General features: G+C 30.2%; 5 protein-coding genes across 9 annotated transcripts; 2 read left to right on the top strand and 3 right to left on the bottom strand.

Annotated features, from left to right (window-relative positions):
* Positions 1–1,173: 1,173 nt before the first annotated feature.
* LOC100644142 lies at positions 1,174–6,170 on the bottom strand. Of its 2 annotated transcripts, none has more exons than XM_003398204.4 (5): positions 6,030–6,170; positions 5,693–5,851; positions 4,943–5,601; positions 3,204–4,228; positions 1,174–2,292 (listed from the first exon to the last, which is right to left on the bottom strand). In XM_003398204.4, the coding sequence occupies exons 2-4, from the start codon at positions 5,739–5,741 to the stop codon at positions 3,692–3,694; spliced, it is 1,245 nt and encodes a 414-aa protein (XP_003398252.2). In that variant the 5' UTR covers positions 5,742–5,851; positions 6,030–6,170; the 3' UTR covers positions 1,174–2,292; positions 3,204–3,691. The 2 variants fall into 2 exon arrangements, with proteins under 2 accessions (XP_003398252.2, XP_048265694.1); XM_048409737.1 differs by having other exon boundaries at positions 1,174–2,289.
* On the top strand, positions 6,123–6,888 carry LOC100649738 (gem-associated protein 7). Its single transcript, XM_012312363.3, has 2 exons — positions 6,123–6,307; positions 6,682–6,888. The coding sequence occupies exons 1-2, from the start codon at positions 6,178–6,180 to the stop codon at positions 6,864–6,866; spliced, it is 315 nt and encodes a 104-aa protein (XP_012167753.1). The 5' UTR covers positions 6,123–6,177; the 3' UTR covers positions 6,867–6,888.
* A 20-nt stretch (positions 6,889–6,908) lies between these two features.
* LOC100646987 (mediator of RNA polymerase II transcription subunit 30) lies at positions 6,909–8,644 on the bottom strand. 3 transcript variants are annotated; one of them, XM_048409739.1, is made up of 6 exons: positions 8,397–8,640; positions 8,211–8,333; positions 7,983–8,122; positions 7,489–7,892; positions 7,165–7,421; positions 6,909–7,085 (listed from the first exon to the last, which is right to left on the bottom strand). In XM_048409739.1, exons 3-6 carry the CDS (start codon positions 8,099–8,101, stop codon positions 6,987–6,989), a joined length of 879 nt encoding a protein of 292 aa, XP_048265696.1. In that variant the 5' UTR covers positions 8,102–8,122; positions 8,211–8,333; positions 8,397–8,640; the 3' UTR covers positions 6,909–6,986. The 3 variants fall into 3 exon arrangements, with proteins under 3 accessions (XP_048265696.1, XP_003398278.1, XP_048265697.1); XM_003398230.4 differs by having other exon boundaries at positions 7,489–7,893; positions 7,987–8,122; positions 8,397–8,635; XM_048409740.1 differs by lacking the exon at positions 8,211–8,333 and having other exon boundaries at positions 8,397–8,644.
* Positions 8,645–8,833: 189 nt separating this feature from the next.
* On the top strand, positions 8,834–11,439 carry LOC105666115. 2 transcript variants are annotated; one of them, XM_048409744.1, is made up of 2 exons: positions 8,834–11,075; positions 11,152–11,439. In XM_048409744.1, the coding sequence occupies exons 1-2, from the start codon at positions 10,347–10,349 to the stop codon at positions 11,209–11,211; spliced, it is 789 nt and encodes a 262-aa protein (XP_048265701.1). In that variant the 5' UTR covers positions 8,834–10,346; the 3' UTR covers positions 11,212–11,439. The 2 variants fall into 2 exon arrangements, with proteins under 2 accessions (XP_048265701.1, XP_048265700.1); XM_048409743.1 differs by having other exon boundaries at positions 8,834–11,439.
* Positions 11,438–14,627, bottom strand: LOC100648447. The gene is made up of 4 exons (XM_003398243.4): positions 14,504–14,627; positions 13,755–13,888; positions 13,268–13,480; positions 11,438–12,111 (listed from the first exon to the last, which is right to left on the bottom strand). Exons 1-4 carry the CDS (start codon positions 14,583–14,585, stop codon positions 11,692–11,694), a joined length of 849 nt encoding a protein of 282 aa, XP_003398291.1. The 5' UTR covers positions 14,586–14,627; the 3' UTR covers positions 11,438–11,691.
* Positions 14,628–19,613: the final 4,986 nt, after the last annotated feature.

Genomic DNA, 19,613 nt, shown 5'->3' with positions numbered 1-19,613 from the left:
AGAAAAAAAAACGGAAAATCAAAGTACGCACGATGGAGACCGGAAATCCCAGGGCGTTCAACCCTGACACCCGGTATATATTTAGACTTAAGGAGACACACTCTAATCTGATCGCATAGATAAGGATGAACAGCCTATCGAATGCAATAACTTAAAACATAGTAAGTTTGTTGTATTTTAAAAAATAAATCAGTCACTTTCTCGAGTGCAACCATAATACAAACGATAATAACAATAATAATAAGTAATATACAGAAGATCCCTGGTTCGTGTTATATAAAATGGAAATTAATTAAATGAACTAAAATAACGCGTACATTGGCATCCTTTGGCAACTTGCAAACTTGTGCAATAGATAATCTACGCCGTTTCTGAGGAACTATGTTCGTTAGCACATTGTCCTGATAATATCGACATCCCCTTCCCTCCTCAAAAAAGAGTTAACGCTTCCGTGAAGGAAGTCGATCGTTTCCTATTTGCTTATTGCATAATCACGCACGCAATACTGTGTCAGTGTATCGAGTCTACCCCTATTCATACATCAAGTTTCAAAATAACCAAGCATGTGTGTATAGGTATAGGTTTTACACTTCTTAAATATTTACTGGATTTTATCAAAATAATTATGATTTCGTTACGTAATGAAACTATAATTATGTTATCAAAACTTTCATTTTCAGATCGTTCTTCAAAAATTGGTAAGTTATATATGCTATACTTTTTTCAAATTTTCACAATTAAATAGAATGTCTTATAACTTTTCTTAATATTTCTTAATTGTTAAAAATTTTATGTCTCTTGATGTATCTAAAATAACGAAAATGGCTCTAAATAAAAAATTTGATCAAAATATTCTTAATTTAAAGCTAATTAAAATATTCTTACGGTAAGCAGTATAAGTAAGTAGCGCGTTTTATAGTTTAATTGAATGAATAATACAGATCAGAGGACAGATAAATTTTCTTTGTGAAAAACCATTCGTAAAAGCTGCAAAGTATTCGCGTCTTTAGAAACACAATACCAGCAGTGGCGGCCTTCTCGAAATAGACGAGAAGCCCAGCCCTCCAAACTCGTCCGAAAATAAAACAGGTTTCTTCCCTGCAAACCACGCTGTCCGATTGGTAGACTGACAGAAGAGTTTGCCGATTAAGCGACAATTAAAAAGAATTGCGATTTATGTTCCATTATTGTCAGATTTTGTACAGAAAGGTAACTTGCAACTCGCAATGATTTTCCGCTTACAGATTATAACAACGACTTAATTAATTGTTCAAAAAATCTACAGTTCACAAAAACCAGTAGGTACATTTTCTCAATTTGTAAATTCTATTACCTGCAGTGTATATTATTATATTATAAAGATATTATAAATGTAATGAAAAGCGATTATTCTGGACTTATTATTTCAAAAAAACACTTGGTTAACAGTGCTTATATCACACGATACATTACTTACAATACAGTTACAAAATGTCAAAAAAAAAAACAATTTGATGATTATAAAACAAATACTTCTTCGTTTAATATAGGAATAGAATATTTAAAAAATAAACAATGCGTCATAAACGTCTATAATTCAGCTTAAGATCTACATAAAATTTAAGAGCGTGCTGCTTTTATAAAATAATTATAGTTTATGCTGTTAAATTAATTAAAAATTAATAAATTTAATAAATTAATAAAATTAATAAATTAAAAAAACTGAACACAATATAAAGATTAGTATCGATGTGAATAATTAGTGTATGAGCGATAGTCATTTGACGTATGACTTGCATTAAAAACCATTAATTATTAATTTGCATTAAACCATTATACTTGATTCATCTTCTTCTTGAAATGATACCTATATTTTTTTCTTATTCATACTCTTGAAATAACTATTATCTTCATTTTTATTCGATTCGTTGTTCATTAACACATATCTTAATACTTTCACCTTTTTCTGCTTATTCTTTGGCAAATTCTTCCTCATATCAGCATTTGTATTATATGCAATTCTTTGAGCCAGAAATTTACTAAATGACTGCGGAGACTGTGTTTTATCATTCACTTCCGAAATCACATTCCTATTTTTATATTGCTTCATGTGTTTATCGAAAGACCATACATTCGTCAGATTATATATTCCTGCATATATTTTATGTTCTTTCTCAGAATTTTCGCGTTTATAATTCCTTTTTCTATTCAACTTCATAAAAGAGTCATTAACTTTTCTAGCTGATAAAGAAAGTGGCATGTTTTCCCATGTTGAGATATCGACGTCATGATCATTTACTATTGGACTTACTTCTAGAAACATAAATATTGTTAATATAAAGCAACTATATTATTAATTATTGTTAATATAAAACTACTACTTTATGATACTAGAAGTTGCATGCAAATTTTTTATTTTGTAATGTAATATTAGTATTAATTTCAGTAGTAGAATATTATTAGAATATTAATAGAAATATTTTATGATAATTATAATCTTTGACAGTTTATCTATTTAAGAATATAAAATCTTGTATTTCGTTAATATTCAAAATGAACATGTTAATTTTTCAAAGTTTTATAATGTTATTTATATTATTGGGTTGTTAATAGCAGTTCTGACTGTTTAAATATAAAATTCAGTTTTATTTTTGACTGGAATGGAAGACGAATTTCAAGTAACGAAACATCAAAACGAACGAAATTAATCAATCATCGATTCATTTCGAACGAAAATTCAAATCAATATACTCCCAGTTCGCTATTAAGTACAATAATTGCAAAGAAAGAAAAAATCAGGCTATCATCAGTATTAATCGTCAATAAAAGAGGTATCGTTTTTTTAAAAAATGATAGTTAAACTATTAAACTAAAAAATGTTGAATCTTAGTTGGATTTTTCTATCCTATTTACTCTATCCATCTGTTTTACAATATATTTTACCACAAAATTTCAAGCACTAGAAGCCTATGAAAACTGTTTGAAAGAGTCCATTATTTTTAAAAAACGAAAGTTTCCCGAACAAGCAATTATATGATCATTAATAGATAGTAAATTGTAATTGAAAAAAGGTAATATGTACAATGTTCAATGAAAATGCTATTTCCATAAAGGTACGTTTCACTATGAACTTTTCAAACAATTCAATACTTAATGTTTAATAGCATCTGTAATCATAGAATTGCATTATAGAATAGAAATATTACATGCACAGTAATACTTACTTGTTTTGTAATAACAATATATAAGCATTGAAGTAAAAAATAATACAAGAAATACTTTTATTCTTTCACGATACATATTATGTAGTAATGTTTTATAAACTATTCTTTGAATTATAAGAGAACGTGTTCATTAAAGGAATGTAATGAAGCAATCCGTAATTATTACTAATCTATCCAACGTAGGTACACAACACATTGTTAGTATAGTACATGAAGGACATAGTTATTTACACTCAACTAGGACATATACATACATATATATACTAAGAGACAAATCATACAATACATACAAGTCATTCTACTGACCGATAATAATCATTTAACACTTACGTAACTGAATACATGTTATATTATACATTTAATTATATCTTTTAAAAATATATCATGAAATTTATTTCATTAATTGGAGGATAAAATATTTTATTTATTAGCATATTACTCTATCATAAGCATTTACATTGTTACGTGGTTTATACGTTACAGTGATCCTAGACTACAGGTCTGAAATCAGTATTGGTAAATGGTGGTGTATTATCTGATGTATAGAAAAATCGTTTATAGTCGTTAGGCGGATATTCGGGATCCTGATGAAACTGACTCGATGGATAAGAATCAACAGGTGGTACGGAATAATAATTATATCTGTTATCTGAATAAAAATTCACAGGTTTGTCATAAGAAGGTAAATTGTAATTAGTGTGTTCGTAATCGTGATATTTATGTTCGTATGATTCCGTAGTAAAATCGATTTGGTTTATGTCTTGTGGATATCCTTCATAATAGCCATAAAAAGGTGGATTTGTTTGGTTGTTATTCATTGTTGAATTTTGTGTAGTCGGAATTTGAGTCGTATTTCTATTAGTTACGTTGGTAGGAACCACTATTTTATTTATGGTTTGTAGATTCGATGTCATTAACGAACTATCAGTATTTTCACGTTCTTTGACAATATCTTTCACCAAGTTGCCTTGTTTCGTATTAACTCCTTTTCGCATAATGCACGCAATAGCAGAAGATGATTGTATCTGTTAACAAATGAGATAATGTTATAAATTATATTAATTATTTTAATTATATAAATTATTAAATATTTCTCTTATTTTCTTATAACAAAAGTCAGCTTTATAATATATGTGTAAAGATATCTATCGAAATGTGATTTTCATTTTTAATCTGGTACACCACTTTATGTAACCTTCCTATATGTTATTTATAGTAATACAAATGAAGTATTGTAGAAACTACTAGTTAAAGCAGGACATTATTCAATAACCTAGAAGAAATTAAGCTTAAAGTCATTTTTCGTACTTGTGATTAAACATACTTATATGAAATATTATGTCAGCAATGTTTATATACATAATGTTCCTATAATATTCATATTAATTGTTAGATCTTTACAATTATAACAAAATTCAGCAAAAAATTGTAAATACTTTTTAAATATTTTAATAATAATTTATAAACACATAGTTAAATCAATTTTTATTAAATGATAAATTTTTAAAAAATAAGATTGATACATATAATGTATAAATATTAAAGTGATATTTCAGTTCATTATATGGCACAAATAAAAGTTAAACACATACTTAAATGTACGAACATATTTATAGAAAACACGTACATGATGCGTATAAAATGATAATTATATCTCTTTAAATTAAATGCCATGAAAAATGAAATATCAGATAATTTTCTGGTCTAATTTCTATTTGCTCACTTTACCAAATCCTTACCTTCTCTTCCGCGTTCCGATCGCCCTCCACTTGGGATTCTACACTCTTGTCAGTATCTTCAGTGTCGTTCGGTGTTTTGATGCTTTCAATTTTCTGAGCTTCTTCTACATATTCGTCACTATTATTTAGCAGATCAGTTGGTTTGTTATCGAACAAGTTCAATACTTGCGGATTTTGTGTTAATGATTGAAAATTGTTTTGTATCCCATTAATTGATTGTGACCGTAGTAGATCCCATAAAGGATAAATTCCAAAAGGAGTGGCTAATATATAAGGATACGACACGTAAGGATAAGGATTATAAATTGCAGCAACTTGAGGTGAAATTCGAGATGCACCAACATTCACACTCAACGGTGGCAATTTGGTATAGGTTTTTACATCGGACGATGCTGCACCTGCTAAACCACCAACACTTAAACCAGCTAGAAAAGCCAAGCTTCTTAAAATTTTAGATTTCCTGTTCGAAGAGTCGATCTTCACATTCGCAGTTTTCTCTAAGCCTTGTAATGTAATTGAGTTTTGTTTCGAAGACGTATCCATCCGAGAAATTTCTTTCTCTGGCATCTGGATGTTATCACTATCTGTAGTTGTTGCTCTTAATGATCTATGGATTACTTCTAAATTTTCTGTCGTTGCTGTAACTCTGTAACGTATCCCTAAATAAAACGTAATAATTAATGATACAATCCCACTGGAATGTAAATGTATTTATTATTATTTATATTTAACATAAATATAAATACTTACTACTGCAGTTAATAAATACAGTTAAAAGCACAAAGATCGAGAAATTCATTGTTACTGTTTGATGTTCCGAACAAGAATGAGAAGAAACTGAGGAATCTATTTGACAAAATTCAAAACCTGCGGGTTGCCCTCATCTTCTATCTTGTGAAAGTGTGTTTTCTAGATATGGTCGAAAATATGTTAATTGTGTCTAAGTTTCTTCGTTAAAACATGTGGGTTTTTACTATACGTATTAAATATCTAATTTTAACATTATTATTTATAGTAACAATATCAAATTTCCTCAATATAAAAATTTTAATTATTAAAATTATTTATTAAATTTTTCATTACTTACATGTTAAATATTAAGCTGCGACATTATTTTAGTTTTTAAATTTGGCGGGCATTATAGCGACACTATCTATATATATGTATATCGTGCTGCTTTAGTTCCGCCATAGGAGAAGTCTTTACTTTTACGAATCAACGAATTTTCAGACAAAATGACTAGTTCAGTTGAAGATAGTACACATTTGAACGACAATATAAACATGGAATTTGCGACTCCTGAAAAGCAAGAAGCACGTGCATTTTTGCGCGAACGATTTCTTCGTGTAATTACTGGAATTGTTGGTATGAAATTGCACTTTTTCAAACCTATTTCCTTTTTCTTCAATCGAATAAAGAAATGTTGTTTTAACATTCCTATAAATGCATAATCTTGTTTAAATTTTTATAATAACAGCTTTCCAGGAAGTTAGAGCAGTTGAGTATAAAATTGCTCAAATGTGGCGCCAGTATCAAAAAAACTGAGCCTAATGCGCGAATGTACATAAATTATTAATTTTTTTAATGTAGAAAATATTATAAATAAAACAATTTGGAAATATGAAACACAAAGAAACTACATGATAAATTTACAGTTAGAATCATTATTATATATATTTTAAGACTAACTAGAATTATTTGAAAAGATTCATCATATAATCATAAATTATTTGTTATAGGCAAGCAAGCAGAATTTTATCTGTATGAAAATACACAAGTTTCTGCTCAATTTAGAGGTTGTGATGTGGATTGTTTAGAAGTGTACGTACGGAACTTGGAAACACCATTAGGCACAATTCCAGAAGCTGTTTTAAGAGCAAGTGACATTATTTATCTAAATATTCATGATATTAATAAAGAATAATAAAGCTTCAAAATATAAGTAAGTAATATTAACTCTCTTATGTTACATAGGAAAGAATACTTTTATTTTTTAACTTTTTTTTTTAGTAACTTATATAAATATTTATTTACATTTTACAATTCACGAACGACGCATATTTAACATTGTATTTATCTCCGAAATAATACGTCTTAAGTGATCAATGATTTCTTTAAGATGTCTATTTTTTAATACCACTTGCTGAAAAAATTAAATATAACATTTTAATTTATGAAAAAAATATTTGTTTCCAATATTTTATATTAATGTTTATACTCACTTCCATGATTTCTTTACTTTCCTCACAAGCAAGTCTGTAGGCTTCAGAAGTCTTTTTCTCATCGGATTTCATATCCCATTCCTCTTTTAAGGGAATTAGACTTTCTATATGCGTATATTCCATACCTTGAAGTTGACAGTTTTCATTGCATTTTTCATAAATTACTCTCAAACGTCTAAATAATAACTTAAGTGTCCTTAATTGTTCCTGTACTTTATTCTTTTTTTCATTAGCTAAATTTGTACCTTGTGCCATGCCTAAAATTATAATGCTGTATAACATAGTTGAATGTATATCGAAGACAATTAAGTAATCTTATTATACCATTTGGGGGTTGAAGAACTCTCAATGTTTGGAAGATTTCCAGGGTGCGACTAACAATGTCTTGTACAGTTTCTTGACCAAATCTGCATAAACTAGCAGTGTTAAATTCTTTATTTTGTTGTTGTTGAGGTGGTGGTTGCGTAGGTGGAACAGGAGTTTGTGGTGTTGTAGCTTGGTTGCCTGCTTGATTACTCTGTTGTACCATTGCAGCTTGTTGCTGTTGTTGTAATTGTAATTGTTGTTGTTGCATCTGTTGTACTTGTTGTTGCATTGCAACTGATTGTTGTTGTTGTTGTTGTGCCAATACTTGTTGAGCACTGGGCATACCCATAGTATTGGAGCCTACTCCACCTACACCAACTCCGACTCCTACACCAACTCCAAATTGTTGTGAATTTACCATACCTATCAATATTTTGTATTAATATTACTATATTCCTCTAATATTTGCCTTTAGGTCACTTTTTGTAACTAATACTTGTACTATATTATACCTACCTTGTTGTGGCCCCATTAAGCCAGATACCATCTGTCCTCCGCCAAACTGCGTTCTCATTGCAGATTGTTGTACACTAGGGAACCCAGATGGAAATGGATGTTGCTGACCAGCCATGTTATTTCGATCTTGTCACAACTTTAAATTTGAAAAATTAAATTGAATGTTAATGTGTGGTAGAGTAAAGAAAATCAGGCAATAATTAGAAAATTGTTAGGTTAAGTACCCTTTTAATGCTATATTTTGGCTATTTATATATATTTTACAGTTCCGGATAACACTTTTATTTTAAAAATTTGCCTTCAAATAGCTGATATTTTATCTTCAAATAAAATATCTCAAAATAATCCTAAAAGTCACAAATTATGTTAACTTTCGAAATCAATATTTTTTGTTACGATATATTTCTTACTTGGTGATAGATCGAAAATTACAGAATCACGCCATCAGCAGATAAACAATAATAAAATACGCACATTTCCACTATCCACTAACATGTGCAACGTAAAAGGCACAATTCATATCTTATATACATATTGTTGACATCACATCGCGCATCTGTACCGCGCACATAATGAAATAGAGAGATAACAGTACTCACCCCTGTACTTCTGGTTATTCCACAGTAGAGGTGCTGCCCCATGCGGTGTAGTGCTGAAGGTGAAACACGCTAGCATATACAAGAATCTATGTATTTAAGTTTAAAATTAAGAATCTACCTTGTTTGGTTACATACTAACGCAGACAAGAACCTATTGAGTTCCATGCTACAAGAACCTAATTAATTGTAAGGTTCTACGAAAATGTTCGTACCTACTTTTCTATCTGAGACCATCCTGAATAAATGCGGCGTCTTGGATAAATCAGGATGCGTTTATATAAATAATAGATTATATCTCCTTGAAATTCGCTTGCAATATCATATCATTTTAATTAAAAGATATTACGAACATATTGATAAAAATGTCATAAAAAAGGGCCAATAATATAAAAGATTTATTATTGTATTGTTGGCTTATCGATATTCGATCTTGAATCGAAAAAGAACTATGTAATTGTGTCATTCTAAATCCTAAAATATCATTAAAATGCTAAAATGCAAAGGTTCTTGTAGCGTTGAACTTAATAGATTCTTGTCTATGCTAGCGTACAATCAAATAGAGCACATCCCTAATTTTATAGGGTTTTGTATATGCTGGCTTGTGCGACTTTCAGCACTTCGCCGCATGGCGCAGCACTAGTCCGGGAACAACCAGAAGCATAAGCGTGAGCACTCTCATTTCCTCTTTGTTATTATGTTGTATTTAAAAAATAATGTATATAAAACACGATATTAGCCTGAAAGGTCATCTTATTAAAATAAAGTCTTGACAGGGAGAGTTACGTGAATGTAAATTCTTGTAATCAATAATGGCAATAATGTAGTATGAGCACGAGGACAGTAGATTTCATTATGTTAGTAGCAATCGTCTATTTTGAAATATATCTATTCACTGTTTTTGTAGAATAGAATTCTCTTTCCTAAAATTATAATAAAGTAATATCTTTTAAACTTTCTTCCGCCCGTCATTGTATATATAATATACAGCTATATTTTTATAATATAATACTATTTATGATAAGAATATATACATATACTTACGTTTTACAGACGTTATGTTTTCTAGTTTGTTTTCATGTATATTTTAGAATATATATGCATTGAGAATCTAGTAAGTGAGTATACGTTATACTTTTTGCTGTTCCAAATTCTATTATACATACGTAAATGTATAACATTAATATTCTAAGAATTTTATGTGAATATAATTTACAGATATAAAATGTAATGTATACCCCTTTTATTTTTAAACTATCAAAAATTTTTATGTTATAAAATACTGCAATATAACATTATTATAATAAACATGGATATTATAATACCTGAAAATAAATTCAATTCCAAATTTATTACAACAAAATATAAATACGCTTCTGTTTATTTCTATTCATAATGTCCTTAAATTTCTGTTCACTTGTATTTTAAAATTATATAAATAATATGTACTAACGATTATATGTTAGAGAAGAATAATGAAACATCCCTCAGAACGCAGGATCAAAGTCGATGTTAAATTCTTGGAAAGATACATAGGGCCAAATTCGGTGGTATTCGAACAATGTCCAAACAGGAGATAAGGTCAGTGCGCACGAAATGAACACAGTAGACATAACGGCCCAATCTTCAGTCCCCATGCACCTTGCTTTGCCTTCACATTGTTTTTCTGGCACAGTCAGTATCTATCTCGTCGCAGACTGTTACTGGACGCTTTAAGATACGTGAACGAAAAATAACAGTGGCAAGTTGGTCATCTCCGATACAATGCCTCGCAAATCATTATTTTTCATTGTGATATTATTCGGCTTTATTCAATATATTGAAAACAAGGCAATTGAAAATCGAGATTTTCAATCTAATATTGCAAATAGTGCTTCTAGGATTGAAGATCAAAACATAAATGAAAATTTCGACTCCGAGGTAATCAAAAGTGAACGCTCAAATAGGGAAATAAACCACACTACTTGTGTTGGAAATTGTAATGAAAAAAAACAGAAATTTTTAAGTGAAAGCAAGCACATATGCCCTCATGGAAGTAAGGAATTGTGCTTAATATTCTCTTTGTCAAAAATTGCTAAAGTTCAAGTGGCTAATTTAAATCAGCCTGCGACGCATCACAGTTTAAAATCAAATATTTTTGACAGTGTGTCAAAAGATGCCAGAAATTCAAAAATTAACGAAGACATAAAGCAGGAAGGGCAATTAAGGCTCAATTTCGTAAATCGAAACGAGGACAAATATTTCCAGAATTCTTCGGAGAAACAGATGAAATCATCGAACGTCCATTGTCGAGCAGTTCATGATGTTTATATACCAGAAGTGAATCAGAATTTACCAGCTTTTGCTTGTGTATTTGGAAATAATACGTTCATCTTGTCGAGTGAAAGATTTCTTCAAGATCAACGAACATATTTGGATATAAAGATTGAGGAAAATACATTTAAAAATATAAAATTTGCTCCGAAAATGTCCAGAACCAATGGATTTGACGTGGTACCTGCTCTGCTTATTTTAAATCGCATTAATAATAATTACAGGATAGAAATGCACGAAAATATCCCTAATGCAGGAAAAGTCGATCAGTCAGAAGAAAGCCGATAAGAGATTATCAAGAAATAATCGTGTTTAATAGAAGATTCAAATACCCGGTGATAATTTTGAATTCATTATCTTTTGTTAGATAAACAATACATGTAAATATGATAATTGTAACTATATCAGTAACTATATATTTGTTGCAATTGAAAGGAAATTAAATAATTTTATAATGTAATTAAAAATATTTTTCACGATTTTTTTTCTTCTTGTTCTGATGTATCGTTGCTAAAATATTTGATATAAATGTAATTCCAATATAGCTCGCAGTCCATTTTATTTTATATCCTATCTTCAGAATATCTTTATTCGAGCATAATAGACATGACGTATTTTCGTAGATCGATAATACATAATACACAATATTGTAATTCGATTTGTAACACTTGACAGTAAACATTTGAATCTTAAAATCCATTGGACAAGTTTTATCACATAATTCTACATTGTTCATATTGCTATAAATAAATCTCACTATAAATGCTATATTATCATCTTATCATCTTAAATCCGATCATATTATCATCTTCACTTCGAATTTCCTAGATCGATTCTCTGTTCGTCCTTCTTCTGGTGTCGGTAACGTTTTTGATGAATGGGCTGTTTTTTGAACATTGGACGAAACATTCGAAAGTGGTTGTTCCTTGAAAGGTGGTTTATCATTTATCGTGAGTTGAGTTGTCGGATGACTTTCTTCAGTAAGATGTTGCGCAAGATCCTTAGTTATTGACGATGAATCGTCGGTGATGATTCGATCGTTCAATTTAATTCCACTAGAAATTTGTTCGTTAGTTTCCTGATTCGGTTTATCCAAAATCGATGTTAAAAGATGCAAATTGGAATCGTTTATATTATCTAAATTTGTTATTCCTTCCCCGATATCAGTTCGTAAGTTTTCAAGATCTGCTTTTTCTTCTTCAGTTAATGGATTAACCTTAAAAATAAAATAATAATTTTTCCAATTGTACACACGTCTTAATAATAGTTTTGAGTTCGTTTTACTACAGAATGATAATCGCTATATTTTAAATGAAATCGTTATAACTTATATTTTTCAAAATGAGGATTGTAAGTTGTAAATTTAACTTCAATTGCATATTTTATATTTATAGAATATTCATGAATAAGAAATCATATTTCGTTTTGCAATCTTTCGTATATATTTTGCTAATTATAATAGAAAAGAATATATCGATACAGATTCGTAATTGTTCGTTAGCTACTAATTTATAATTTTCTTCTAATACTTTAGTGATAGGATTTACGAATATTTCTTACAACTCTATGTTCCGTTAAAACCGATATAATTTATTTCTTTCAAAAAGATTAACGGTTAGAGGTATTTTAATTTTTGTTTGTGTTCCGATCTCAGACGAAACCCTCACATAACTTAGTATGTCTAACGATAACACGTTCGGTAATGTTGGTAATTATGAAGCATGAAACATGAATTTTTTTTAATATAATTTTGACATATTCAGTTTGAAAAAGAAGCACTTCTAAACATTTCTTTTTTGATTGATTCTAAGAATATCTTTCTTGTTAACATATATTAGACTTATGTCTTTCATGTACTTTGAGTAATAACTTCTATCGATGCAAGTGTATAGATATAGTTTATGTACCTAATCAATGTGTACATGTGTGTACGTAATTTGTGATCAAAGGTTTACACGAATGAATTTTTGTTCAATTTTGTTTTTCAAGTTATTTCAGATGATCATTAAAGCATTAGTTTGTCGCTATTAATGTATTATGATAGAATAAATGAAAAGAACAAACGATTTAATGAATCATTGATCTCTCCCTGAGATTAACCATTTACGCAGGTGTCAGATGAAAATATATAGGATATAAAAGCAATTACTACGGTTAATCGAACTGGCGGTAATATTTTTTCCGCACTCTCGCATCATCCTTTGTTAATGCGCATATTACCATCATGAAGCAATATCCATTTTTGGTAAGAAAAGTGTTAGAAATTAGTCAATATTATATGATTTAGAAAAAGAGCAATTATGTTTCTTTGGTGTTTTTCTGATCTACATTTTAACAACATGAAAAGTATGCAAAATAAATGAGATTCATACTTTAACCACAGGTTTTGAAGCAATTATTTTCTTTACGTGCCTCTCTCGATGTTTTTTTACATCGCCCTCTGTTAATTTGCTATTCTTTTCATCTTTAGGATTAAAACGACTGCTCATTTGTCTAATTTTTACAGGGTGAACGTTGTACTTATTAATTTCGCCTTCCTCGAGAATAATAGCCGGAAAATCAGAAGTATTATTTAAATCAGTTTTCTGTAACAGCAATTAAAGGAAAGATTTTGACATTTTACGAATTTACATTCAAATGTCGCGATTGCGATCGCATTGCAACCAGTGAAATAAGAAGCTGGAATTATTTAAATAAGTAACTTGTGTTCTAGTAGCTTTTCGATACTACAGTTGTGCCTATTAATTTCGACCAGTAAAGAAGGATTATTTCGTAAAATGCTATTAACTATTACAACCATAATTCTCTTTTTACAAATTTTTATTGCCGATCGTTAAATTATTCTAATGAATTAGTCACCTTGGATAAGCTCGGTCCTTCGTGAAATGCCTCAGCTAAGGCAGGATTTATTTCCTCCAATGGTTGATCACCATGCCGTATATAAACCGGAATATAGCCTGGGATGACAGGTAATACTTGGAGTGGATAGGAATCTAGAAGAAATTAGGATCGAATGAAAAACCAAAAGTAAATTGATATCGGAACAAAGCAAGTTGTAGATTTTGACAAACGATAATTTATAATACTATAATGCGATGTGACAGCGTGCACTAGTCTTGTATTACAGAAAATACTCGCGTGTGTCATACTTGTGTAATTTATTTTTTATAATTGCGAATCACATTGTATTATTAGACTCGAAGATAACATTCAAGAAGTGTACGAAGATAATTGATAAACGACATACATATAGTTATTTTTGAGTATTGTATGAAATAGAAAACCCGTGGGCAAATTGTACCAATCAACATAAACAAATATTTTGCGTAAAATATAAACTCCGATCCGTTATAGTTTACCAAGGACGAACGATATTTGAATAAATATTCAACACACTTTTGCCCGCTGTTTAGCTATTTCGTTTATACACTTGTTTCCCATGATATCGATGAATTCCATTAATCATTTGATCGCTACTCGAATCACAAATATCCCGAAGGCACACAAACAACTTAACACTTGTTCCCGTAACGATTTATAATAAGCACCATGTAGATTTGAATACACGCTTGGTTCACGCGGGAATTTCAAAAATTCCTTCTACTCACGGACATAAGCAATCGAGAGAGATATTAGAAACACAAGATCGTAGACGGCCCTGGTACCACGCATCATCTCAGCAGCCTGCATCTTTGAACGGTACTAAGCCCCTGGAGCACGGGGCTCTCTCCTTTATATCTACGTTCCCCTCTACCCCTTCGGTCTGTACTACCGGCAGGCCCCTCGGGGTTAACGACGTTCCGTTAATATCGGAGCAAAAAGTCAAATCTTCCTTCACTTTCGGCAATCGAGACGACCTAACAACGATGCCTATTCGGACATTCTCTTGCTGCTTTCTAGGAAATTCACCGGTATATAGAACCGGGTTTTGTAACTTAACCGCATTCGTTTTTCTCCTCTTACTAGGATTTTGTTTCATTAAACAAGAGACTAATAGGCTTAGCTGCGTGTCCCACAAAAATACTATGCCGTCGTTGAACATCGAAAAATTCGATCGCTTGAAAATAAATTAACGAACGTTAATCATTCGTCCATCAAGAGTACTTTCTGTTTTTTTTTTTGTAAACATTTAAAAAGGTGTCTTATAATTTGGTAACTGCGATTTTTTTCTAATAATCTGTCGAAGTTTCGTGTTCTATGCGCTTGAAACATTTAGAAATGGAAAAGACGAAAAGTTCAAACGTAGGATTGTTGGTTAAAGGAGAAGGTTGAAGAAACCTTCGTGCGCTCTTTCGCTCGCGAAATGTGCTGCTGTTAAGAATAGATTCGATCTCTTCGCGCAGGTAATCGTACCCCGCAAGACTGCCAGAGATCTTCGACCTTGAATCTTCTTCTTCCTGATCGTTCAAGTGAGTCCGATTCGAAGATCGATAGTGCGTAAATCTTACGAATCGAAGGCCAATATTGATCAACGTGTGATAAGTATTAATAAATTGCAATCGTAGATTCGTTTGATGAAACTTATTTATGAAATATATATACATATTTCTTGCGTAATTTTATTTCAAAATTTTCTATGTTTCGGGTAGCATTATATTTATAGGAACATATATTTGTCATAATAGTTATTTATCTCTTTTCTAAAAAAATTCCTTATTTAAAAAGTGACTTGTTTGTAACTTTCCTTCTATTTTCATAGTTAATAATAGACATAAGCGAAAATAAATACAATTAAAGTATGTACTATACACGTATGTATATTATACAGAGATTTATACTTACACATAATATATTTTACTTTACAGGAAATTATAATCTTAATGTCAAAGTAAGAAAAAAGAAAAAGGGATGGTCAAGGGAAAAGTTTTGTCAAGCAGGACATTTTATATTTAAATATCAGTTACTTAGATACTATTCGAGATATTAAGGTTTGCTTAACAAGTGTCTAGATTCGTAGCTACCGTTATCTTATTGCTTTTTTGTCTCTAAGTGCTGAGTAAACTTTTTTTTATATTACTAGATCACTTTTAATTAATTCGTCCTTTAATTAATTCGTTATTAATAATACGTATACAAATTTACATATATATAATCTTTTCTTTTTAGAGGTCATCGTTTCACAGAAATCCTGTATGTTTAAGCTGTTTCTTTTTTCAAAAATTCTAGTTACGTTTGATTATAGTGTACATTAATTGAATATTACAATTAATTAAAATATATTATAGGAAAATCATGGATACACAATAAACTTGGAATTTTGAATTACATTTATGGCTGAAAAAGTAGTATTTATAATACTATCAAACCATAGAATAGACGTATCAATATTTTACTATAAATATTATTATTAGGAGAATTGTAACTCAGATAATTATGAAACCTAGCAATTAGTTGATTATGAAATATAATTATAATTTACCAGTATTTATTATAATCATATATCGTTTTTCTATAAACTTTAAGACTACTTTTAAGATTCTGGAAAATTTTACATGAGCTCGTGCATACTGTAAACTATAATCTCAAATCTTAATCTCGAATGTCACAATTAAAAGAAATTATATAGTAGTTCTATTAACCCCTTTTCGTTTACAACAGATTTTAGCACAAGAAATCCTACGATAATTCCCTATAAAAAATGACGCTTTAAAAATAAAATTTCAATCGTTTAAATATCAGAAAAAATTAAGTTTTTATTCACGTCAGATAATTATTGCTAATATCGTATATAACTAAATATTGATACATCTAATTTTCATATAAAATCGGGTTGCGCTTTTACGCGGAACATTAAGCTATGTATGGTGCTAACTTGTTATTCGTATATTTATTCTTATATTTTACTTCATTCGATAAAATTGTATACAATCATGCGATATGATTCCAAAAATAAACTGCTTTTTAATTTTAGTGCTATCTTATTGTGACGATTAAGCCCCAGGGCAACGATGTATCCTGAACGAAAGGTCAGTATCACCACTCAGTGTATAAAGACTCGCATGTCCGCCTTAAGTAAACTCTTTCTATGGCAGCATATGCATAATAACAATTATAGATACCACCCGGATATATGCCACTTTCTAGTTTATTTTTATGATGAATTTTACAACACGTACATTAGCAATTATATTTCCGTACATTCAAAGTAAAAAAGGTCACAACTAAACTGATGCCTCATGAGGTATTGAATCTTTCCTAATATCGTTTTGTACAAAAAGTAATAATCATATTGATACTGACTACCTTAAAAAATGTTTTCTCTTTGGACCATAGTTCAACTTTGTTGAAACCGCTATCAAAATAGAGGTAGAATGGTTTATTCACGATCGATGCTATTACAAGGAAGTTTATCTATGTAACTCAACGTTCCTTAGCAATTAATGGATTTGCGAAGACTGGATTATTAAAAAGTTGCGTCACTTTCTATTTTACAATGCTCGTAAGTATGTACCAGTCAGCGCGAGTAACGTGTATCATCATCGATCGACGTCCCCTTTTCCGCTCGTACGTGTCGAAGAAGGGCGTAAGTGATGAGCTGCTACTAAGCGCTATATTGCCGGATGTATATGCGTGCATAATCTCGCGTATTGACACAGTTAGAATTCTGGTTTAGTGGGTCGTTCGTATTAGGTCTAATATTATTTTCGGAAAAAAATTGTATTGCCTACGAAATTTTTTTATAATGTATTTTTGTAATGGAAGTTACTTACCTCGTATTAAACCAGCGATAAAGAATATTCCTATAGAAAACCGGTTTCGTCGTTTAAATGATAATTATATATTAAACATATTATTAATCTGCCGTTTAAATGATAATTATATATTAAACATATTATTTAATTTTTAACTAATCCCTCGTAAATTGATTAAGAAATTTGATACTTTTACCTGAGAATATATCTATAAGAAAAATGATATCTTAAACGTAGAGTTGAAAAATATAAACGCGAAAAATAGGAAGTAAAATTCGAGTAAAAGTAGATAGGAAAAAATAGATGTTCGAACAGGTGTCTACAATGGGAATGAATCATTGATTCTTCGCATGTTTTCAAATCAAATGAAATTAATTCGGCCATCGCATATTAATTTTCGTGTCAAACGTGTATTGTGAAACGTGGCACGACTACTTCGGTTACAATTGGCAAGCAGAAGCATATTGACAATTGTTACTCCACTGTAGAATCAAGCGGAGTTGTTATATAAAAATGTATTATCGATTCCTTGCGAATCGAAACGACGTTTTTCGAAAGAACTGTTTTAACTTTTTACGGACGCCGTTGTGCGAACTGGATGCGATTCCTCTCACGAAAAGGAACATCTTCATGAGAATGTGTACGGTTCTAGCGGTTAGACTTTTCTATGTATATTCCAGCTGGATGCAACCGGTTTCGTTTTACGACCCTAAAAAACTGCTGAGGATTAAATTAAAGCCTTGTCGTTTTGCAATCATCAACAAACTTAAGCCACCCTGGTTCCAGTCGCATAAAAGGGAAATTGACATTTTATAAAAACTCCCGTCATCGATCTAACAATATTTCACCTTGTACAACTTGCATCTTATCTCGTGTGCAATTATTATCGGGACGTTTACAAAATAATACAACATGAAATGGTACCAGTTTAGCATTTAGATTGCTGATGTCTGCGTTATACGAGAACATTGAAAGCCTGGCGACAGTTATATAAATCGCGTATATTACGTCCTCTGTAGCAGATTCTGACCGAAAAGTAAAATGCTATTCCTATTGATATGCGCCAGTGATAATATAATTTATGAAATCTGTTGCTTTAGATGACTACCACTTGAATCACAAAGATTACATATTAATCATAGAAACGGAACACTGCAAAAAGTAGCCTACATATATGACTTCGAAGATAATAATTCCAACTTTCATTTTGGACAATTCTATTTTCTATTTATTCATTCTCTTATATACCTATATTGTATAAATTTCTGACATATAACTCTGCTATGTAGTTTTATATATATATATTACTCACTGGTGTTACAGGTTTAAGGAATATATATATATATATATATATATATATATACATTCCTTTCCTTAAACCTGTAACAGCAGTAATATCGATGATTCATAATTAAAAGAATATTTCTACGTTATTAAGGTAATTTTGATTCCATTTCTGATTTGATATGTTTCAGATTTTTAAAGATATTTTTCATAAGTATTGCAAAAAAAAATTAAAATAGCAAAGTGTTTGTAACTGTAAACGTGGTCTTTGTTTTTCCAACAAGACAGTTATTTAAAGTCATTAGTCAATGTTATACTTGATTAATGAATCATTAACCAATATTATACTTGGCTAATGACTTGTCAATGAAGACGTTTGTGTACAATATGTAAATATCGTATTTAAATAATATAAAAAAGGAAAAAGAGGATGATTAAACTGATTTAAGTCAAGGTTTTTCCACGTTTACCTATTATTTATGCGTCAGGATTATGCATGTATAATCAACCAAATCACGCTAGTGTTAACTATAATTTTTAGTGTTTACTGCTGTTTCATTATCGTCGGCAAAAAATCATCGAAATAACAGGCTATGAAGTGGGTCAGCAGTATTCCTGTCTATTTCGACGCACCACATAACTTCACTAATTTAACGAAAACCAATTAATCTTACAAATGACTGAATTTATCGTCTCGATACTGTAATGCATAAAAATCAGAACGAATTCAACACGCACGTTT

Source organism: Bombus terrestris, chromosome 10 (assembly GCF_910591885.1).
Source record: "Bombus terrestris chromosome 10, iyBomTerr1.2, whole genome shotgun sequence".
NCBI lineage: Eukaryota > Metazoa > Arthropoda > Insecta > Hymenoptera > Apidae > Bombus > Bombus terrestris.
The sequence above is the reverse complement of the archived record's forward strand: the minus strand, read 5'-3'. Positions and strand labels throughout refer to the sequence as shown.